Source organism: Balaenoptera borealis (genome assembly GCF_965194805.1).
Source record: "Balaenoptera borealis genome assembly, chromosome: 1".
In the NCBI taxonomy this organism is placed as follows: Eukaryota; Metazoa; Chordata; class Mammalia; order Artiodactyla; family Balaenopteridae; genus Balaenoptera; species Balaenoptera borealis.
In genome coordinates, this window is record NC_138860.1 from 184,880,903 (window position 1) to 184,905,012 (window position 24,110).

At 48.3% G+C, this 24,110-nt stretch overlaps 1 protein-coding gene across 2 annotated transcripts in view; it reads right to left on the bottom strand.

Moving 5' to 3' along the window:
• TNFRSF8 (TNF receptor superfamily member 8) overlaps positions 1–23,453 on the bottom strand; it is a 46,091-nt gene extending 22,638 nt beyond the window's left edge. The window contains exons 1-7 of one of the 2 annotated variants that reach the window (XM_082382065.1): positions 23,352–23,453; positions 16,776–16,892; positions 8,494–8,646; positions 5,989–6,082; positions 5,476–5,633; positions 3,110–3,226; positions 218–370 (exon numbers count right to left, since the gene is read on the bottom strand). In XM_082382065.1, the coding sequence (XP_082238191.1) occupies positions 218–370; positions 3,110–3,226; positions 5,476–5,633; positions 5,989–6,082; positions 8,494–8,581 (610 nt within the window). In that variant the 5' untranslated portion in view covers positions 8,582–8,646; positions 16,776–16,892; positions 23,352–23,453. Of the gene's footprint in view, positions 1–217; positions 371–3,109; positions 3,227–5,475; positions 5,634–5,988; positions 6,083–8,493; positions 10,655–16,775; positions 16,893–23,351 lie in introns of those variants that run through there. The other variant, XM_082382064.1, reaches the window with a different exon arrangement.
• Between the last annotated feature and the right edge of the window lie 657 nt (positions 23,454–24,110).

A 24,110-nucleotide genomic window follows, 5' to 3' on the forward strand; every position in this document is an offset into this window, starting at 1 on the left:
TTAAAATTTTTAAAATAATCCTCAGAAACTCTTACCAAAATGTCAAGTTTGGATTTTATCCCACTCCCTGGATCTAACTATTCAAAGAGAAAACATAGCCCAAACCTGACCTAGTTAACAGCTGGGATTGAAGGTCATTTGTCAGTTGTGGGTGGGGAGAGGTGCAGCCCTAGGGACAGAGAACTCAGCCCCTTGGTTGGGGGTGTGAACTGCTTACCCTGGAGCTTGGTGACCATCCCTGGTGGGCAGATGGGGCGGGTGACGCAGCGGGCACAGGAGTTGGTGGCTGACGTGGCACAGAACATGCCAGGTCGACACTCGCAGACACGGGAGGAGTTCCACATGCAAGGTGTCTTCTCCACGAGGTGGTCTGAGGGACAGAGAAGGGTCCAGAGGAAGGATTGGGATGGAGAGGGCAGGGGTCCTGATAACCCCCAGGAGGACAGAGACATATTTGCCCAGGAGCACATGCTCATTTGATGATTCCGTTGAGCAGATCTTTTGGTGCAAAAAATAATTATGCTGAGCGAAAGAAGGCGGATAAAAAAAGGTGTATATAGGGACTTCCCTGGCGGTCCAGTGGTTAGGACTCCGAGCTTCCACTGCAAGGGACACAGGTTCGATCCCTAGTCAGGGAACTAAGATCCCGCATGCCACGTGGCCTATGCTCTATGATTCTGTTTATAGGAAAAGCCAGAAAATGCAAACTATTCCATAGTGACAGAAAGCATAACTGTTGCCTGGGAATGGCAGTAGAGGCAGGGAGCGATGGGAGGGATGGCATGGAGCATGAGGGAAGTTTTGGGGGGTGATGGACAGTTCATTGTCTTGACTGTGGTGATGGTTTCACAGCTACACACATATGACAAAACCTATCAAACTGCACACTTTAAACGTGTGCATTTTATTGTATGTCAACTATATCTCAATAAAGCTATTAAAAGAAAAAAATCCAAAAAAAATAAAATAATTTTTTAAATAAAGAAAATAATTCAGAGAACAGGGGTGAGTGGGCATGGGTAGAGATGAACCAAGACTGGCCCTGACTGATAATTCTTTAAAACTGGGTGACAGTCCATAACCATTCCTGATTCTCTCTACTTCTGAATGTGTTTGAAATTGTCAATGATGAAAAGTGGGTTTTTACAAAAATAAAACAAAAATTGTTAGTGGTTTTGTAAAAGAAGAAGTATAATAATGCATTTATACATGTTTGGGGATATTCTACATGCTCTGTTTACTTACGGGTGAAAATAGAATTACTGCATCAGTAGTTTAAACAAATGTGATTCGCTCAATAAGGACATTTCTCAATCGGCGGGATACTTACAGGCTTAGAAGCCTTGCACGATAAAGATAAGGGATTGCACAGCGTCTTCCTGAAACCTCTCATTATTACTTATAATATGGTATTAACATAACCGAGTGTGTGCAAGGCAGTGTTCTTAGTGCTCTATCCAGATTAACCCGGTTTAACCTATTTAACTCCCAGAACAGGTCTCTGAGAGAGGTCTATGATTCTGCGCATTTTACGGATGAGGAAACTGAGGCCCAGAGAGGTTAAGAAACTTGCTTGAGCTTATAAGCTCCCGAGCGGTAGAGCCAAGACTTGATCCCAGGCACTTGGGCTCCACTCCACAGGGTTGCAGGGCTTCAGTTATTCAAGTTGAGGAATTCTTGCGCCCAGAGCCATCTCTTGTTTCCCCATCTGACACAGCAGCTGTGACAGATTATATTTTTCCAGGAATGGCCACAGCAATAGTTCTGGGTCTGTCTGCTCTTCCAGAGCTCGGCCACTTACCCATCAAGAAGCATGGTCCCTGGTTGGGGAACTAAGATCCCACATGCCATGCGGCACGGCCAAAAAAAGGAAAAAAAAAATAAGCACGACTGTTTTTTTTCCTTCCATGACTCAAGGGGGCCCTGTGACCGCCTCCACAGGCAGAATGTAGTGGAAGTTACGCCGTGTAACTTCCGAGGCTGGGTCATAAAAATGGGTACGGTTTCTACACCCCACCCCACCCCAACTCATCTTTGAGTCCAGCACCCAGGACTTGAGGACGCCCGAAGCAGGCCATATAGAGGCCGACATGGAGAGGATCTGAGGGCCCAGCCCGCAGCCGCATCGACCCCAGACCCGAGAATGAAAAAGCTTTCAGATGATTCCAGCTCCAGGCTTCAAGTTTTCCAGCTGAGACCCCAGACATCGTGGAGCAGAGACCAGCTGTCCCCGCGGTGCCGGGTCTGAATTCTGGCCCACAGACTCCATGAGTACAGCGAATAGTTTGCTTTTCGCCACTCAATTTTGAGAAAATTTGCTCTGTGACCTTAGTAATTGGAACAGTGACCCCAGCGACCACAAACAGAGTGTCCTTTCCCCCACTTGGCCTCCCTGGACTCCAGTCCGTGCTGATGCAGAAACAGAATCACACCTCCCCCCGGTGGTGGTGGCCACTGTGAGTGGGCCGGGGCTACAGCCATGGCAGCCCGGGGCCTGGGCAGCTGCTTGGACGTCACAGGGAGGCTGGTGGTGTTGTGAGGCTGCGGGGAGCTGGCCGCAGGGGAAACTATGGCAGGACGTCATCCCACCGTGCATATAGCAGTCAGTCTCTAAGTGCTTGTGCAGAGGCGCTCTAAGAGGCAGCACAGTGGAGTGATGAGCTCAGAACCCAGTGGCAGACTCCCTAGGTTCAAATCCTGGCCCTGCCATTTGCGAGGGCTTGTGGCCCTTGGAAGCCCCCTGACTTCCCCGAGCCTCAGTTTCCTCTTCTGTAAAATGGGGGCAATCGTAATACAGGCGTCATAGGATACGTACAAAAATAATGAGACAAGCTTGAAATAGGTAGGTGATCGACAAATATTTCCTTGCAGGAAAGACTGAGTGAATGGAAGTTCTCTGAAAAGGGGTCACGGCCATCAAAACCCACAATCGTGAGTAGGAGTCACTAGAAGCCAACTGCTCAAAAAACGCCAGCAAGGTGAACCAGGCTCCCAAGGGCTGAGTATCCGAGATCAAGCTCAAGGCTCCCACCCCCAGATTCTTGGCCTCTTGTCTAAGACCCCACCTGCTCCCTGGAAGGAACCTCTGGAGGAGAGACACGGCCCTTACCTCCTGAACAGCTCACACAGGCCGTGCAGCGACCGTCCCTGTCCAGGTAGTAGTCAGGGTCACACTGCTTCCTGCAGTCGGCAGACCCCTGAGGGCATAGCTGTGGCAGGGTCAGCCCTGGGAAAAGAAGCAGAGAAGCTTCAGGCCAGGCCACCTTGACAGAGGCCTCGCCCTCATCCCACCACCACCCCCATCACTGAAGCCTCCCAGCTCCATGGCCGGCTCCCAAACTCTGCACATGTTGATCAGTCCTTCAGAGGGAGTCCTGAGGCTCAGAGAGGGAAGGAATGTGTCTAAGGCCACACAGGAGAAGAGTGCTAACTGCCTCCTAACGGCCCCCCATCCCCACTTCCAGTCCCTCCCCTCTGCCAGAGCGCTCTCCCCAGTCTCACTGCTCTGTCACTGCCCTGCTCAAAACTTTGGTAGCCACTTTCCCTTTGAGTTCAGCAATGAGGCAAGGATGCCTACTATCACAACTTCTATTTAGTTTGGTCCTGGGGATCATAGGCAATGCAATAAGGCAAGAAAAAGAAATAAAAGTGGTAAGGTTTAGAAAGGAAGATACCAAGCAGTTATGGACAGATGATATTGAGTGCACAGATAATCCAAAGAGTCTGAAGATACATTATTAGAAGAAATAAGTGAGTTTCGCAAGGTAGTTGGATATAATGTTATTATATCAAAATCAATTGAATGTCTATATATTTGCATTGAACCACATGAAATTGCCATTTTGATAGTACAGAAACAAATACTGGCATTTCACATAGTTCAAAATAATACTAACAATAAAAAGTTAGAACATGAAATATTTAAAAAGATACCATTTACATCATCATCAGAAATACCAAATACTTAGAAATCTAACCAAAAGATGTAAATATTTCTACACAGACAATCATAAAACATTATTGGGAGAATTTAAAGAAGGCCTAAATAGGGGTGGGAGGGATAAATTAGGAGTTTGGGATTAACATATACACACTACTATATATAAAATAGATAATCAACAAGGACCTACTTATAGCACAGGGAACTCTATTCAATACACTGTAATAACCTATATGGGGAAAGAATCTGAAAAAGAATAGATATATGTATATGTAGAACCGAATCACTTTGCTGTACACCTGAAACTAACACAACATTGTAAATCAACTATACTCCAATATAAAATAAAAATTTTAAAAATAAAAATTAAGAAGACCTAAATAAATGTAGAGCTATACCATATACTCAATACTGCAAAGAGGTGGATTCTCTTCAAACTGATCTGTAGATTCAATGCAATCCCAATTAAAATCCCAATAGGCTATCTTATGAAATTTGAAAAGCTGATTCTAAAATTTATGTGGATATGCAAATTAACAAGAACAGCCAATACACTGTTGAAGACCAAAGTTGGAGTAGTTGCTCAAGCACCCAGACTTACTGAAAAACTATAGTAATTAAGAGAGAATGGTATTCACATGGAATACACAAAGAGACCAATGAATAGAATAGAGACTCCAGAATCCTGCCCATACATATATGGACCCTTGATTTACAACAAAGATGGCATGTGAAACACTGGGGAAAAAACAATTTATTTGATAAATGGTGTGGGTTCAACTGAATATTCATGGGGACTCTTTAAACAAAGGCAAAACAGCAATGACCTTAGAAAATAAATGTAGGGTGTCATTGAGATTTCAGCGGAGGAGAAGCCTTACAAAGCAGAACATGAAAAGCGCTAGTCATAAAGGAAAAGATGGATCAATCTGACTACACTGAAATTAAGAACGTCTCTTCATCAAAAGACACTGTAAAGAGGATGAGAAGGCAAGCCACAGGGTGGGAGAAGATGTTTTGAATGCAATTATAGGACAAAGAATTATAAGAAGCCCTACAAATCAATTTTTTAAAAAGAGAGAAATGAAAACATACATGCACACAAATGTTTTTCATTATAGCCCCAAAATGGAAACCACTCAAAAATCCAAAAACTGTTTGGATGAACAAAGTGTGGTATCCCTATACAATGGAAGGCTATTGGGTAATAAACAGGAGTGAGCTGAGGACCCCAATCTGTCACCATGGGAACCAGGGGGGGCATCAAATTGACACCTGCAGAGGCTGGCCTGCTCTGCTGCATGCCCCAGCACCTGCCTCAGTGTCTGGCACCCAAAACGTGAAACAAATGAGTCCTTCCATTATCTACTCTGGCCCTCGAAACCCTCAGTCCTGGAAGACCTGGAGACCCTCTTCTCCCCACACTGGGAAAGACCACAGCTCGGTGCCTGCCTGCCCTGACTGCCACAGACAGTCGCCCAGCCATCGGACACCGTTTCCCTGGAGACAGCCCACAGCTTCTCTGGAGAACTTACCTGGATCTGGATTGAGCTTCCCCACGGAGGAGCTAGAGTGGGCAGTGATTTTAGAAGCATCTTCTGGGGCGAGGGGGGTGCCCCCTCCAAGAAGTGTGGTCCTGGCATCAGAGCTTGCTGGAGAGGTCAGGGTGGGCTTGGCCTGGGGGATGGTGCTGCTGAGAAGGAAGCGGGAGATGGGACTGGCAATTTTCCTGATGGGGCAGAGGGAGTCTGTGCTCAGGGATAACCGTTTCTATAGAGAATAGGTACCCAGACGCTCTGCCCACAGCCTCTGGCAGGCCCACTGTCAGCTCCTGGGAGCAAGGGCTGTGTTTTCTAGGCCTTCTCGGTCTCCTGTGTGCTCAGGGCAGGCTGGGCACACAGTAGGGCCTCAAATGACTTGTGGGCCTGGCAGAGAGGCTCCCTGGGCTGAACCCCATCCTCACCCCCAGCCAGCAGTGCCCTGGACCTCCTATGGGGTGGGACAGCCCCACGCTAAGGTCAGCAGGATAGGAGGGGGCCGGGAGTCACCTGGCAGGGGTCTTGCAGTCCTGGGGGCTGGCGCCGCAGTTGGGGGTGGTCCCTGGGGAAGGCGGCTCACAGACAGTGTTCCTCTGCGCGGTGCCTGCAGGGAGGATGGTGATGCCTTCAGACTTGGTATTACAGAGCCAGGGACTCCAAAAATACACCTTTTACCACCGCAACCCAGGAAAACACAGTGGCCATCTGATGTCTGTGCCTACCCAGCATCTGTTCCCTTTTGGGGTAAAGCCGTCCAATTTTCCCTGGAGAATTACACCTCCCAATCTCAATGTCTGTGGTAAGGGGCTGGGACCCCACTTCAGGAGTAGCCGTGGGACCAGGCTGGACCAATCAATCCATCCCATTCCTCTGGCCATGATGGACTGGTTCAGGGGTGGGCACATGACCCAAGACACGTCTATGAGATGCAATTTCAAGGTTTTATTTTGGTTGTTGAGAATGTGGGAAGGAGAAGCTGTCTTTCCACTAGGGTTGGGTAGGAAGCAAGCCAGGAGCTGCTGGTAGGTATTTTACAGACAAACCAACACATAGGGTAGTAGAGATGAGAGACGGGAAAAGACAGAGTTCCTGGATCCAGCCATGCCTTAAGCTCCACAAGGCTATCCTCAGACACTTCAGTTACATGAGCCAAAAACATTGTAACTTGCAAGCCAAAGAGTACTGGAGAATACTGGGTGGAAGCAAAAGTGGAGAAGAAAACACATAGTGCTTTCAATCAAGTGGACTTGAGTTTGGAAGTTTTGGTAGAGGAGGGTATGAGCAATGCTGACTTATCTCATCTATCTGCACTGTGGTGGGGTGATAAGACCTGGGCATAAGGTTCAAACACTGGATTAGATATTCCCGGCTCTGTGGTCTTGAGCAATTAATTACCTGCCATCTCTGAACCTCAATTTCCTCACTTATAAAATGGGGCTAATACAGTCTTATGACGTCTGGAGAATTTCAGGGGAGAAAGCCTATGCAAGGTCTTAGTGTAAGGCTTAGCTATAAGCTTGATCTGAGACAGAAACTACTTTCCATTCTACAGCGGAAGAGACTGAGGTCCTGCGAGTTGCTCAGTGGGAATTCCCACAGAGGAATCTAGAAGTTAGCCAGGCTTTGGCAGCCAAAGGTTGGAGCACTTCTAAAGCAGTGCTGTCCAATAAAATATGTCAATCACATGTCATCGTTTTAAATTTTCTAGTAGCCACATTTTAAAAAGTAAAAAAGAAACAAGTGGAATTAAGCAATACGTTTATTTAACCCAATATATCTAAAATATTATGCCAATAGGTAATCAACATAAAAAATAATTAATGAGATGTTTTACATTCTTTTCCTATACTAAGTATTTGAAATCCGGGGCATATTCTATACTGACAGCACATCTCAGGGCGACTGGCCACATTTTAAGCGTGGCCCGTGGCACCGCCTTGGGCAGCAGGTCTGGGGGCAGCAAAGAGAGGCCTCTGGCGCCACCGTGTGGCAGGTGCAGGAACACCGTCGAGAGAGCTTCGCCAGCCAGAGCTGGTCCACAGGCTGGAGCACCAGAACTCAAGGCTACTTTTCTTAGAGACGCAAGAGTTTCTGAGCTGAAAAGCCCCCATGCAAGGCCTTCTAGTCACACCTCTGCATTTTACAGATGGGAAGACTGAGGCCCAGAGAGGCCTGGGAACGTGCCCCACGAGGCAAAGCTGTACAAAACCCCAGGTACCTGATGTCCAATCCAGAGCCCTTTCCATGCCACCACCTGCCCCTGCTTGTGGGTGGCGGGCTTCTGAGGGTCCCCCCGCTGAGGGTTCTGTGTGACCAGAGAGAATCCGGCCAGATTTGAACCCCACCACCCCCAGCTCTGATCTCCCTGTCACATCATTCAACACATATCTCTGAAGAGCAGATTCTGCACCGGGTGTCTGATTAGGCAGCGGGGAGATGACCGTGGCCCTCACGAAGCTACAGCCTAGGGAGGGAGACAAGCACTGACCACACCAAGACAGACACAAGTGTTCGCCTCCATGTCGAGAAGTGACCTGGGAGAGGTCGGGAGGAGATGTTTGGACAGAGAGCTGAAAGCAGAGTTGACTGAGTGAACGGGGAAGGAAGGGTGTCCCAGAAAGAGCGAACAGCATGTGCGAATGCGTGGTAGAGTGAGAAGCACGGTGCATCCCTGGACCAAAATGGGAAACCAGCCCTCATCTTCCAGGAAACTCCCAGGACAGAAACTTCAGTTTTCTTTCTTGTTTATCAGGCATCAAAGAATTTCTGCCCCGATCCTCAAACCAATCCAAGACCTATTCCAGCCAGGGCGGTGCCTGGGACTCTTTCTGAGCCTGGAACCCAAGGTGCAGGGAAGGGGCAGCAGGGGCCTCCGTTTGCATCCCTGGCATCATGGTGACAGGAGATGTGATCTGTCCAACAGGAAGGAGGAGGTGGGAGGTGGAGAGTCGTTGGGAGGTCTGTGGGGGGGCAGCATTGGCACAGATAGTGGTCCTGGGCGGTGGGGATACTCACCCTGGAACTTGACAACCATCCCTGTCGGGCAGACGGAGTGAGGGAGGCAGCGGGCACAGGAGTTGATGACTGATGTGCCACAGAACATGCCAGTCCGGCACTCGCAGACGCGGGTAGAGTTCCATGAGCATGGCTTCTTCTCCACGAGGTCGTCTAAGGGACACAGAGAAGGGTCACCGGGGACAGAGGGAGGGTGAGGGAAGGGACTCAGAAAAGTCCCAGGGACAGTCCAGCATGTGAGGGAGGCATGCTGTTGGGCAGGGCAGCTGGTATGCCCAGCCCTTCCTTCCAGAATGTTCCTGATGTGAGGACTAGAGGGCAGGCGGGGTCCATGAGGCAGCCTCCACCTCCCAGCCCGCATCCCTGGAGATCACTAAAATGGTATTAAAAAGAAGTGAATGTCCCAATATTAAAATGGGCAAAAAAGACATGGAGGGGCATTAAATGCAAATTTCTCAGTGAAAGCAGCCAATTGGCAAAGCTACATACTGTGATTCCAACTACATGACTTTTGGGAAAAGACAAAACTACAGAGATGGTAAAAAGATCAGTGGTTGCCAGGGTTTGGTAGGGGGTGGGGGAGGGGAAGATGAATGGGCAGAGCACAGAAGATTTTTAAAGCAGTGAAACTATTCTGTATGGTACTGCAATAGTGGATAAATGACATTACACATTTGTCAAAAATCATAGAATATACAACACAAAGAATGACCCTTAATGTAAACTATGAACTTCAGTTAATAATGCACCAATATTGGTTCCTCAACTGTAACAAGGTACCACACTAATGCAAGTGTTAATACTGGGGAAAAGTGTGAGGAGAGCAGGCATATGGGAAATCTCTGTACTTTCTGCTCCATTTTTCTATAAACTGAAAACTGCTCTAAAAAAAAAGTCTATTAAGTTTTTTGCTTTTTTTTTAATGGGCAAAGGATTTAAGAAGACTTTTCTCCAGAGAAGCTATATAAATGGCCAGTAAGCATATGAAAAGATGCTCAATGTCATTAGTCATCAGATCCATCTATTAGTCATCAAACCAAAACCACTATGACAGACCACGTCATATCCACTAGGGTGGATGGAATAAAAAAGCCAGACAATGACAAGTGTTGGCGAGGATGTGGAGAAATTGCAATCCTCATAGAATGCTAGCGGGAATATAAAGTAGGACAGAGCTGTGGAAGGCAGTCTGGCAGTTCCTCAAAAAGTTAAACATAGATTTACTATATGATCCAGCAATTCCACTCTTAGGTGCATACCCAAGACAACTGAAAACATATGTCCACACAAAAACGTGTACATGCATGTTCATTCCAGCATGATTCATAATAGCCAAAAAGTAAAAACGACACCAATGTCCATCAACTGATAAATGGATAAACAAAATGTGTTATATCCATATAACACAATATTATTCAGCCATAAAAAGGAATGAAGTACTGATCCACACTACAACATGAATGAACCTTGAAAACACCATATAAAGTGAAAGAAGCCAGACACTAAAAGCCACATACTGCATGATTCCATTTATATGAAATGTCCAGAGTAGGCAAATCCATAGAGACAGAAAGTTGATTAGTGATTGCCAGGGGATGGAAGGAGGGGAGAATTGGGAGCTAAGGGGGTTTCTTTTTATTTTTTATTTTTGAGATATAGTTGATGTACAATATTATATACATTTCAGGTGTACAACACAGTATTTCACAATTTTTAAAGGTTATATTCCATTTATAGTAATTACAAGGGGTTTCTTTTGGGGGAGGTGGAAATGTTCTGGAATTAGATAGTGGTGGTGGTTGCACATTGTGAATATAATAAAACCACAGCACTGTACACTTTATTTATTTAAAGACAATCAGATGTTTTTATTTATTTATTTATTTATTTATTTGTGGCTGTGTTGGGTCTTCGTTTCTGTGCGAGGGCTTTCTCTAGTTGGGGCAAGCGGGGGCCACTCTTCATCGCGTTGCGCAGGCCTCTCACTATTGCGGCCTCTCTTGTTGCGGAGCACAGGCTCCAGATGGGCAGGCTCAGTAATTGTGGCTCACGGGCCCAGTTGCTCCGCGGCATGTGGGATCTTCCCAGACCAGGGCTCGAACCCGTGTCCCCTGCATTGGCAGGCAGACCCTCAACCACTGCGCCACCAGGGAAGCCCTATTTATTTACTTTTAAATAAATAAATTTATTTATTTATTTATTTTTGGCTGTGTTTCATTGTCATGGCTTCTCGTTGTGGAGCACAGGCTCTAGGCACGCGGGCTTCAGTAGTTGTGGCACGTGGGCTCAGTAGTTGTGGCTCACGGGCTCTAGAGCACAGGCTCAGTAGTTGTGGCGCACGGGCTTAGTTGCTCTGCCGTATGTGGGATCTTCCTGGACTAGGGCTTGAACCCATGTCCCCTGCATTGGCAAGCGGATTCTTAACCACTGCGCCACCAGGGAAGTCCCACACAGCACTGTACACTTTAAATGATGAATTTTATCTTTAAAACAAAAATCACTGGTAAAAATAATAATTAAAGAATGCAAATATCCCTGGGAAACAAGAAGGGGCATTTTTGGTCAACCAGAAATGACGAAGACTTCTTCTTTTTTTTTTTTTTTAAAGAGAGTGGTTGCTTGAGGATAAACAGCTAGTTTTTTTTTTTTAATTTATTTATTTATGGCTGTGTTGGGTCTTCGTTTCTGTGCAAGGGCTTTCTCTAGTTGTGGCAAGCGGGGGCCACTCTTCATCGTGGTGCGTGGGCCTCTCACTATCGTGGCCTCTTGTTGCGGAGCACAGGCTCCAGATGGGCAGGCTCAGTAAATCGTGGCTCACGGGCCCAGCTGTTCCGCGGCATGTGGGATCTTCCCAGACCAGGGCTCGAACCCGTGTCCCCTGCATTGGCAGGCAGATTCTCAACCACTGCGCCACCAGGGAAGCCCCGAAGACGTCTTAAATATGGGGGTCAGATGGAATTGGATGGAAGGAGACCACAGCCCAAAACGTACCCCATTCGACTGATTATGCTAGGAGAGGCTCTGGGTGCTTGTCTCCAAGCGGGTGAATGGTAGGGGCAAGCGGGAGGGAATCCCACAAAGAGTGCAGCAGGAGCACCCAGGTGGGTCCCTCGCCCCACACTCCTCATCCAGTCACGCCACAGAGCTAGAAGCCAAGCGTCTCCCCAAGGATACTCGGGTGAGGTGAGCTGGGCGGTGCCCCAGGGCTGGTCAGCCGTGGGGGGAAGGAAGGGACCCTGCAGACCCAGAGGACCAGCCTCTGACACACCCCGCCCGGCACCTCCACCCCACCCGCTCATCCTCATAGTCCCCGGAGGTGGATTTCACAAGCCCCACTCGCAGACCCCCACCCTACCCCAGTCATCAGATCCCACGTGCAGAACTCGAAGTCACCAAAGACTAGAAGAAACCAGCACCAAGAAAAATCAGCCCTAAACTCAAACAGAACTAACACTCAAGAAAACAGATAAAAGAGAAAACAGATAAAAGAGAAAACAGAACAAGCCTTTGCAATCAGTATAATTAATATCCTCGGAGATGCAAAAGGAAATTGCAGCTATGAGAAGGAATCCCCTGGAGCACAGTGATGCGTTGCCCAAATCCTGTTTCAAATGGGCTCAGAGGAAGACTACATTTCCCAGCCTCCCTTGCAGATGGATAGGCGGTCATGTGACTTGGTTCTGGCCAATGGGGTGTGGGCAGCAATGATTAAAAGACCCTCCTACGCCTGGCTCCTAAAACCATCTCGGGACCCTCTCCTCTCTCTTCCTTGTTGTAATGACCCTGGTGCAGCCCCTCATTCTCACCTGCAGCCTAGAAGCTGTACTGAGGAGAGAATAAAATCCTGATAATTTTCAAAAATCTGGAGACTCCACCTAAAGACAGTGGGTAGAGATCCACGGAAAACTCAAGAAAAAAACACTCTGAGTAGCTGCCTGCATGTAATATCAAAGGCCTGGGCAGAGGCAGAAAAGACTGCGTGGACTTGCCAATTCCCTAGTTGGGGGAATGAACAGAAGCTCCAGGAGTGGGGGGCACCCCTGTCTAGGCAGCAGGAGCTTGATAAAGACTATCTGACAGAAGAGAAGGCAGAGCCCCTGCCACCATGACAACACCCATCTCTGGCTGCTCTCTGACCCCCACCCAGGCTGCCCTCAGGCTCCTAAAACGAGTTTCAAAGGTAACAGTCAGGATTCCTCAAGAAATTAAACATAGAATTCCCACATGATCCAGCAATTCCACTGCTGAGTGTATAAAGAATTGAGAGCAGGGACTTGAACAGCTATTTGTACAACTATGTTCATAGCAACAATATTCCCAGTAGCTAAAAGGTGTAAACAACCCAAGTGTCCATGGACATTAACGGATAAACAAAATGTGGTAGATCCGTCCAATGGACTATCATTCCGCCTTAAGAAGGAAGGAAATTCTGACACATGCTACAACATAGATGCACCTTGAAGACATTACGCTAAGTGAAACAAGTCACAAAAGGATAAATATTGTATGATTCCACTTCTATGAACATCCTAGAGTAGTCAAATTCATAGAGACAGAGAATAGAATGGTAGTTGCCAAAGGCTTGGGTTGAGGGTGCGGGGAGCGATGAGGAACTAGTGTTTAATGGGGACAGAGTTTCAATTGGGGAAGATGAAAAAGTTCTGGAGCTGGATGATGGTGATGGTCACCCAAAAATATGAATGTACTTCATGCCGCTGAACAGTACATTTTTAAATGGTTAAAATAATAAATTTTATGTTACGTATATTTCACCACAATTTTTTTAAAAAAGTAATTCTTGGGAATTCCCGGTGGTCCAGGGATTAGGACTCGGTGCTTTCACCGCTGTGGCCCAGGTTCAATCCCTGGTTGAGGAACTAAGACCTCGCAAGCCCCGCCGCACGGCCAAAAAAAAAAAAAAAAAATGTAACTCTGAGAGTCCCCAGTTGATGGTCTGAGCTGGGAAGACGAACTCAAGGCCAGTGAGATGGGGCAGGTTTGAAGGAGAAATCCCTCACACTGTATCAGGGACAGAGCTGCTGCCCCGGCTAAGCTCAAGCAAGAAGGAAAAATATAAGAAGGCGACAGTGCAAACATGCTATAGCAGGAAAGATGGAAGGGAGGGAGGAGGGAAGACAAGAAAAAGAGAAAGATCTAAAAAAGATAGGAATATAGTTTGCAAGGACAAAGAACCCAGTCTGCAACTAACAAGCAATCCCAGGAGTGCTTCACACTATAAAGGAACTTAATAAGAATAGTAATTTAATAAAGGAAGAGCTCAAAAAAAAGATGATTTTTTTAAAAGGATGAGATAAGAAGGAAGACTGCAGAGCAAAAGAAAACAAACTGAGATGCACAACACCATAATTAGAAATTCAGTAAGTGAACTACCAGTGTCCTGGGGGCCCTATCTTGCCCTGGGCAGCAAGAAACAAAAAAGATTAGACAGAAAATTGAGTTAACGGCATGGAGAAAAGATTGAGAAAATACCAGTGAATGCAAGGTAAAAAGACAGATATTAATGCAATTAATGAAGATGATAGACAAGGGGGAAAGGCAAAGACAATCAAACATAAGAATAATTGGTATCCATCAAGTTGACACTGAGATATATCTGTTGAGCAGAGATAAAATCCACGTCAGTTCCCCTGAAATGAAGGAAGAACTAAATCTGCAGGTAGAAAAGACATACCAGATACCAGGAAGATTTGTTTCCAAACAATTAATATCAAGGCATATTCTGGTTAAGTTTTTGATCCTTAAGACTAGAGAAAGAATGATTCTTGCAGTCACCTACAAAGGGGGGAAAAGAAGCTGACTGCAGACTCCTCCACAGCAATATTCATCACGAGAAGACAGTGCACCAATGCCTACCAAGTTCTAGAGAAAATATGTCCCAGGCATAATATTATACCTGCCCAAGTTGTCATTCCAGTTTAAAAGCAACAGATATTCTCAAACATGAAAAAAGTCAAGGAAGGTGCAAAGATGAGCCCTCCCTGAAAAGTCCACATGACAGTGAAACCTAACCTATCAAGAGACAAATCAAAATGAAAAATTCAGGAATGAGAAGCTGTGATAAATGGACTCATAGGGCACAATGAATGAATTTAAATAGCAAAGTAAAGCTAACATGCCAGGGGACTTAGGGCTACAGAAAAGATGATAAACATCATAGAGTATGACGAAGCAAAAATAATGTAAGCAACAAAAGTCAGGAAGAGGATGGGGAGGCCAACGAGCCATTCATTTTTCATTACAGGGAGTCAAGCAACTCTCTGCTACCCCAAAATTGAAACAAGTAGAATATGACTCTACCAGAAGAGACAGTCATTCCTTAAATGATTCCTAACTGCTTACTGATTTTCATAACCTCTTTTGTTAATTTCAGAGGGTTTTTTTTCTTTAGGAACTACTGTCTCTTGTGATAGTTTAGCTTCTTCACTTTGGTTCCTTCTTCCTCTGATATATTTGAATAAAGTTAAATGTAATCATGTTCACGCCATAAATAGTATGATCCCATCCTCTTAAAGATTCCTTCTTTCTATGTGTGTATAGTCTGTCTGGCTACTAACCTACCCATTCTTCTCTCTATAGAGAGGGACAGAGAGGTGTCAGTCTCCCACTGATGGGGGAGGGGCAGAGTTGACTTTCTTCCTTACACTTGTGTATTGCTTGAATTTTTATGATGGATGCATATAACTTTTGTTTAATAAAATGTGGTCATTAATTTACAATTTTTTAAAGATATACCAGAGAAATGCTAACATAAACAAGAATGGCAATATTAATATCAAACAAAAATGGAATTAAGGCAAACACATTATAAGAAACAGAGAGGTGTATTTCATGTTGATAAAACATCCAACCCACCAAGATAGCATGATACTCATGAACATTGTACCTAATAACATAGCTTTGACATTTATAAAGCAAAAATAGAACACAATGAAAATCTGATGAAAAACAAGCGTATTGGGAGATAGATTTTAACATGTCTATCTCAAAAACCAACCTCTGTGAAGGTGACAAAATAAATAAGGATGCATATTATTAAAATAACATAATTAACAAGCTTGATTAGATAGGTATACATGGAATTTTGTACACAACAAGCAGAATACGCATTTTTTCCCCCCAAACACACAAAACATACTAAAAAGCATGAAAATGTATTAGGCCACAAGAAATCTCAACAAATTTCCCCACCTCACCCCCAAAAAAACCCAACAAACGCGAGATAGCACACAAACCATATTCACTACCCATAATAAGAAATTAACAATGAAAGCACTTATTGAAGAAGTTCTCCTGGAAGCACTGTGCTTTTAGGGAAAGAACACAGCCCTTGGTGTCAAACCAGTAGCTAAAACTCTAGTGCTGCAAATTACCAGAACATTGTAATTTTGGAAAGGCCCTTAACCTCCCTAAACCTCAGTTTCCTCACTGTAAAGCTGGGATAAGAAAAGAATCTTCCCCTAGGGGGTTAGCAAAGATTAAACTTAATACATGGGACTTCCCTGCGGGCGCAGTGGTTAAGAATCCACCTGCCAGTGCAGGGGACACGGGTTCGAGCCCTGGTCTGGGAAGATCCCACATGCCGCAAAGCAACTAAGCCCGTGCGCCACAACTACTGAACTTGCACTCTAGAGCCCGCGAGCCACAACTACTGAGCCCACCTGCCACAACTACTGAGCCCGCGCGCCTAGAGCCCGTGCTCCGCAACAAGAGAGGCCACCACAGTGAGAAGCCCGTGCACCGCAACGAAGAGTAGTCCCCGCTCGCCGCAACTAGAGAAAGCCCGTGCGCAGCAGCGAAGACCCAATGCAGCCAAAAAATTTAAATTAATTAATTAATTATTTATTTTTTAAAAAGTAAACTTAATACATAAGTGTGAGTCCCTCCCTTGAGGAAACATGGTAACTAAGTCTCTCTAAAAAGTATGGATGCAGGGAATTCCCTGGTGGTCCAGTGGTTAGAACTCAGCACTTTACTGCCGAGGGCCTGGGTTCAATCCCTGGTCAGGGAACTGAGATCCCACAAGCCGCATGGCGTGGCCAAAAAAGAAAAAAAAAAAAGTATGGGTGCAAAAGATCATGGCTGATATCAATTCACAAATCCAGAGGGGTAAACTGAGGCACCAGGGGGCTGATTCAGAGTACAGGCACCAAATCTTGATCTGCCCCACCTTTCAGATTCTCCGCCTCCGCTGCCTTCCCCACACCCCCGAGGCTCCCCATCCCCCCTGGAAGGAGCCCCCGGAGGAGAGACACGGCCCTTACCTCCAGAACAGCTGACACAGGCTGTGCAGCGGCCGTTTCTGTCCAAGTAGTAGTCGGGATCACACTGCTTCCTGCAGTCATCGGGCCCCTCAGGGCACAGCTCCTTCAGGGAACGCCCTGGGGAAGAGACGCAGAGAAGCTGCAGGTCAGGCCACCTCGGAGGGTCATTGCTGCTGGGGTGTGGGCAGGGCCTGCCTCAGAAAGAGGTGACTCAGAGGTGACAGAGGTGGAGAGAAATGAAGTCCTGAGGACATCATTCAAACCTGAGTTATGGCACCATGGACTACGCTGTTATTGACTCAATTATTTCCCTTTTGTCTTGTTTAGGCCTGAGTTAGGCTGCTGTTCGTTACAACCAAAGGAATCTAGACCAGCGGATCTGAACGTTTCTCGTGTCCCCTAGTCATTCTGGGGGAGCCTGCGGACCCTGCTCAGAATCACATTTTCAAGTGCACAAAATAAAACACAGGATTACGAAGGAACCAGCGATGCTGGCATACGGTTATCAAAGCGTTAAACAAAATAATTTAAGACGTAGTACATGTGATTCGTTGTAAACTCATTAAATAAGATCTAATAACTACCATAGTTTCAAAGTAGTGATGAAAATAAACAATGTCTTATGATATCTGCAGCAGTTGTAATATAATATGAGAATACATGATCTCTACTGATGGAAAATCTGCAGGTACTGCTATTACTGCTGGGCTTTGTTGCCTTAATTCATAATGGAAGGAATTCATAAAGGGAATTTCTGTTAGAGGCGAATGAAAATAAGTGAACTCAATCAGGTTCATGGCTTCCCTGAAATCTACTCACGGACCCTTGGGAGTCCATGGACCCCCAGGTAAGAGTCCCTGCTCTAGAATAACATGCAAGAACCTCTCAAAAGTACTAGCTTGATGGTACACACCCTCTAGCTCAGGAAACTTCAGTAGCTCCCCAATGGGCTTTCAGAGAGGTAAATCTGACTCACCACTCCTTGCTGAAAACTTTCAAAGACTTCTCATGGCTCCCAGGATAGAGGTCTAGGTCCTTACCATGGTCAATGCCCACTCATATACCCCTGGCTCTATTCTCTAGCCACACTGAAGTCTCCCTGTTCCCCAAGGTGGCCATGCTCCCTTCTGCCCCAGGGCCTTTGCACAAGCTGGTCCTCTGCCAGGACTGCTCTTTCCCCCCTTTCCCCTAGTAAACTCCCACTCAGCCTTCACATCATAGTCAAGGCATCACTTCCTCAGCAACTTGGACAGGACCCCTGTTATAAACCATCAGAGACCCACATACCTTGCCCTCTTACACCTAACTCTGTTGAAATTTCATATTTATTTAGAGGATAAACTTAGTGTCTGGATTTCCCACGAGTGTCAGCTCCTCAAGGATGGATCTTTCTGTGGCTGCTCGCCAATGAGTCCCTGTCACAGGGGCTGGCACGTATTTGATCAATACATGTTCTGACAAGCTAATCAATACAGACTCCTCAGCCTGGCACTCCCAGGCCTCACTCTTGTCTGCGGACTCCTGGTCTGGCATCATCGTACCTCACTTGCTTCGTGTACTCTGTACCCCAGCCAGCCTGGGTCCATCTTTTCTCTAGCACTCCTCAGATGTCCTGGAATGTTGTTATGGGTTGAATTATGCACCACCACCCCCCCCAAAAAAAAGTGATGCTGAAGTCCTAACCCTCCAGTATCTCAGAATGTGATCTTATTTGAAGACAGGACCCCTACAGAGGTCATCAAGTTAAAATGAAGTCATTAGGGTGGGCCCTCATTCTGTATGACTGGTGTCCTTAGAAAAAGGGGGAAATTTTGGATACAGAGACAGATAGGCACACAGGGAGATGCCCACGTGAAGAGTGGAGGTATGCTGCCACAAGCCAAGGAACCACCAGAAGCTGGGGGAGAGGTCAGAACCTTCCTTGGAGCCTTCAGAGGAAGCACAGCTCTGCCAACACATTGATCCTGGACTTCTAGCCTCCAGAACTGTGAGACAATGAATTGCTGGTGTTTAAGCCACTCAGTTGTGGTACTTTGTTAATGGCAGCCCAGGAAACTGATATGAGAGATACCCACTCCATCTCCATTTCCACCCCAGGGAACCCTTCGTATCTAGCCAGGTCAGGCTGAAACCACCCCACCCCCCCACCATGGAACTTTCCTGATCACCTGATCCTTTCCAGATTCCCCTCCTGGGTCCCTTTAAAATCGCCTCTCAGCACCAGGGGCTGTTCTGGAGTGAACTTTAGAAAACCCTCTGTCGCAGGAAACACACTCACAGGTTCAGAGTAACTGAGTTGGGGGTCAGTCTGACTCACTAGACTCACACTTACTGACCACACTTCGCGCCAGGGACTGATTTATTTTTATTTATTTATTTGGCCATGCTGCAGCATGTGGGATCTTAGTTCCCCGACCAGGGACCGAATCCATGCCTCCTGCAGTGGAAGCGCGGTGTCCTAACCACTGGACCACCAGGGAGGCCCCCAAGCACTGATTTAGAGATTGAAGGTGAGGTCCCTGCCCTCATGGAACTGACACTCTAGCCTGGGGAAGAGACAGCACGTAAAGAAAGAAATTAGCAGGACTTCCCTGGTGGTCCGGTGACTAAGAGTCCGTGCTCCCAATGCAGGGGACCCGGGGTTCAATCCCTGGTCAGGGAACTAGATCCCACATGCCGCAACTAAGAGTTCGCATGCCGCAACTAAAACCAGATCCCGCGTGCGGCAACTAAGATCCAACGCAGCCAAATAAATAAATATTAAAAAAAAAGAAATTAGCAAGTGGGTTCAGACTTCAGAGACAGACTCTGAAGAACATACAGCAGGAGCTCAGGGAGAGGAAAGCAGTGGGGAGTGGAGTGACAGCCTGAGACAGCGGGGGATGGGGTGGGCCTACTGAGTCCCAAAGGATGAAGGATGCAGCTGTGCAGGGGGCGGGGTGGGGGTGGGCTGGGAGCATTCCAGGCAGAGGTAACGGCCAGTGCAAAGGCCCTGCGGGAGGAACAGGCGTGGCTTGTGCAGAGGACAGAGAGTCCACGGGTCCTGGAGCAGAGGGGGCAGAAAAATGATGAGTGTTTATTGATTGCTAGTTTCTTCTTTTCCCATCTTTCACGTAGATCTTCTCCCCCAGGCACCACTTTCAGAATCAGAAACCAAATGGTTAAGAAAGCCTCAGGAGTTGTGCTGGTTCTGAGAATTGGTTCCCAAGTGTCCCTCTGTCCTGACCCTCCCAGTCTCCGATCGGCACCTTTCTGACTCCAGATGTTCTCACAGTTTGTCCTTACTTTCCGGTCACCACCTCTCACCTCTGCTTCAGCATCAGGCAAGCCGGAGCCAGCTGCTTTGGCCCCCGAAACTCCCACGGGCAGAACTGCTCTTCGCTGAGTCTGGGCCGCCAGCCCCTCCGCCCTGCCTTTCCCCAACCCCCTTCACCCCTTTTGCTTCTGCCAAATGGAGCCCCTCCCAGGTCTTGAATGCCCATCCTTGCCCACTCCAGGCCTTGGCATATTCTGTGTCCTCTAACCAGAGCACACCCCCTCCCCACCTTGGCCTGGCCAACTCCTGCTTGTCCTCAGGATGCCTTTGGATGCCACCTCCTCAAGGAAGTCTCCCCTGCATTTTCCAACAAGGTCAGGTCCCCCAGGAGTGTGTTCTCATGGTTCCCAGATGCTCACCGCCTGTTGCAGCAGACGTATTTTGGAAGGACTCTTCAGCCCACAGGCTGCCCTTCTTGGAGAACTGCCCTCATTCCCCCCGCCGCCGCCCCACTAGCAGTGGTCCAGGGCAGTCCTCGCCTCGGGGAACCAGAGCAGAGGTGGACATCTGGACTTTTCTGAGCCATCAGATGCTTTCTTCTTGTGCTTTGGAATTGGGGCTGAAAGATGTTTGTCAAGTGTCCCCCCCGTTGCCCTGAAGAAGAAGTGCAAATGGGGAGGGAACTGTGGACCAGCCAAGCTCAGCCGGAGCAGGGAGGGCAGGTGAGGCCTCCTCCTCCTCCTTGCAGAAACCCTCAGCTCCCCCAGGGCAAGATGGGGTACACCCGCCTGGCCCCAAACAAACCGTGCTCTCTGCCTAACACCAGGCCTGGGCTTCACATCATCCCCCCACACCTGCGGGGGAGACCCCTCCTATGGGGGGGTGAGTCTGGGCACAAAAGGGAGGGTGATCCAGGAAGCAGGGTGCAGAATAGGAAGGGGTGTAGCCCGCACACAGGCTCTTCCCTGATATGCCCTGCTGCCTCCCCAGATGCAATGCCTCGGGGTCAGTACCAAATAAGAGTGAAGGGCTCAGGATTCTGCTTAGACAGCCATGTTTGAGCCCCGCCTGAGCCACTTACTAGCCTGTGACCATGGGCAAATCCCTGAACCCCGCCGTGGGCAAGTTTCCTCTTTGGGTTTCCTATCAGGGCTCAATGAGCTAAGATAGTTACAGGGCTCAGCACTGTGGCTGGCGTGGCACATGCTCCACCAATGATAACCACTGCTGTCGTTATGAGTCAGTAAGTGAGCTCCCCGTCACTGGGGGGTGTGGAAGCAGAGGGCTGGGGATCAACTGCTGAGGATGCTAGAAAGGGCATAACAGGCCTGGGTGGGAGGAGGGATCTGATGACATCTTAATTTCTCAATCTCAAAGGTCTCCCCGTTTCCTTCCTCCACCAACCTGCCCCCGTACACAGCTGAGTGCTGATTGCAGGCAGCGTTGCAAAATGTCAGAAATTTCCCCGACAGACAGAGGAAGGGGTTTTTGTGGGTTTTTCGTTTTTCCTCTCTTGCATGCCCGGAAGCACAGGGTCAATAAAACTCCAGCAAAATGCCCCGCCCACCACACCAGCATGGGGCTCTCAGCCACCCCCAGTCACTGGGCCTTGGAGAGGGAACACGTGGGGAAAGGGAGCCCCCTTTTCCCAAGTTACAGCATCTAAGTGGAGGGAGCCTGAGACTGGGATGTCACCCTCTCTCTCCCCACCCACACCCCATCAAGCCCTGCCAGGCTGGCATCAAGGGGGGCTGGGGGGCATGGGAAGAAAGTGTCTGTCTTTCTCCCTGCGGCTGGGATTGCAGGTCCTATGGAAAGTCAGAGCCCTGTGGGCCACACCACTCAGGAACCCTGACCACTGCTCTCCTGGGGAGATGGGGTGCTGTTGAAGCCCCCAGTCTGAGGTATTTTGTTATGGCAGCCGGAGCAGACTGAGACAGATGGGTAGATGTATGGGGTATGGGTGGCAGAAAGAAAGGGAAGGGGGATGGGAGGCGGGAGGAGGGAGGGATGGATAGGTTAGTGAGTGGGTGAAAGAACAGCTAGGTAGACAGGCAGGTACGTGGGTGGGTGGGTATGTGGGTGGCCGGCCCTTAAGGCACTAAAGTCCCAAGCACTAAAAAGCATGGGAACCCATCTGTTATATACTTCAAATCCAACACTAAACCAGAAAATAAAAGCGAGACAGTCCAATGAAGTTCTACTTTTTCCCCTACAATGACTTCTTACAATCATTTTTGGAAATAAAAAATACCAAATTCTTTCCCAAAATATTTCTCTTGGTCCTTGGTGGCCTGAGCACGGGCTGGGTCTGCGCTCATAGTGGAGCAAAGAGGCTGCAGGTCTAGGAACAGACTGACCAGGGTTCCTGCCCAGCTCGGGCCACATACCCTTGGTGATCTTGTGCATGGTGGCCTGTCGCCATCCTCCAGACAGCAATGCTGGGCCCTCTACCTGACCTGAAGACCCTTGCCCACTTCCAGTGGCTTGCTGTCCTCAAAGCGAGAGGCAGTTATGATGAGCCCATAGGTGCAGTCCTCCCTCACACCCTCTGCTGACATAACTAATATCTTTCCTCCCCCATGAGTCCCTGTTCCCCGAGGTCAGAGACCGCAGCTGAGCCCCACGCAGCTAAGGCCACTGGATGTGCCTTGGGACTTTGATAACAACCACAGGGGACGGGGATGCCTCATGACCTTGTGACCCTGAGCCTCATCTGCAAAGTGGGGAGAACAAGACCCATGCCTGTTCTGGAAGGATTTCCTGATGGTGCCCTTCATATACTCATGGGGCCCATCATTGTGCTGGGGGCGGGCGAGACCCCCAGGAAGCGAGCTCTGGGCAGGGAGACTGGTCCCCGAGCAAGCTATAATCCCGGCAGCCCTGGGACAAACGAGTTCCCAGGGCAGGAAAGATGAGGCCTGCCAAGTGCTCGTAGGCCCGGAAATGAGCGGCGGTCAGGGGGTGTCAATAGCCCAGGCTCTGGGGCCATAGAACCCTCGGCTCCAGCCCCAGTTGGCTCCCCCATTTCCCAGCTCTGTGACCTTGGGCAACTTGCTTAACCTCGCAGCACCCCTAACAGTCCCATCTGCAAAAGGGCGATGACAAAGGATAACGGTGAAGATCCTATGAGAGGATGCAGTGATTGTGAGGCCTCGGGCTAGCGTATATGCCGGGAGTATTCAACAGAGGGCAGCTGTTCATTAAAACCTATAGCCAATGACAATGACGATGTTGGCTCTGGTCTTCAATCTCCCCGGAGTGTTGTAACTTGAGGACAAAACTCCCCCCTCGCCCCCATTCCCGACACCCCTACTCACGCTCGGGGCAGCGGAAGCAGCACTTCCCGGCAGCCTCATTGTAGTAGCGGCCGGAGTCCCCTCCACAGGCGTCCTTGGAGACTCGACCCTGGAGGGTGAAACACACTGGTGAGGCCAGGAGGGTCCCAGACACTCACCCTCCCTCCTGCCCCTCGGGTCCCAGGAGGCCTGGTCTCCACTTGCTATCAGGCCAGGCCTGAGGTGGAGCCTCACGTTATAGAAGTCAGGACAGAAACGTCCTGGAACCCGCCCCACCTTTGGTCTTCCCAGCGGGGGTGGAGGCAACCCCAGCCTTCCATAACTCAGGCCCCAAACCTTGGAGTCTCCCTTGACCCTGTCCTCCAGTACTCACACCCAACCCATCAGCAAATTCTCTCAGCCCCTTCGGACCAATACCCCCACCTCCTCCACCTGGTTCCAGCCCCTGGCCTCTCTCCCTGGGAATAATTCACTTGCCTCCTACTTGGCTTCCAGCATGGGCCCAGCAATAAGAAGCTCTGGTAAACTTGTCTGCTGATGTCTAACACTCATGCAGAAAAGCACACAGATCTCAAGTATATACACACTGAATTTTTACAGCATAAACACATCCTGCCACCAGTACCCAGATCCAGAAACAAGACACTAGTACCCAGCACCCACCTCGTGTCCCTTCCCGCCACGGAAGTCCCCCCACTAACCTGACTTCTACACCGGAGATTTGTTTTGTCCGCTTTTGAACTTTACCTAGACAGAAATGTACACCCTGGCAACTGGCTT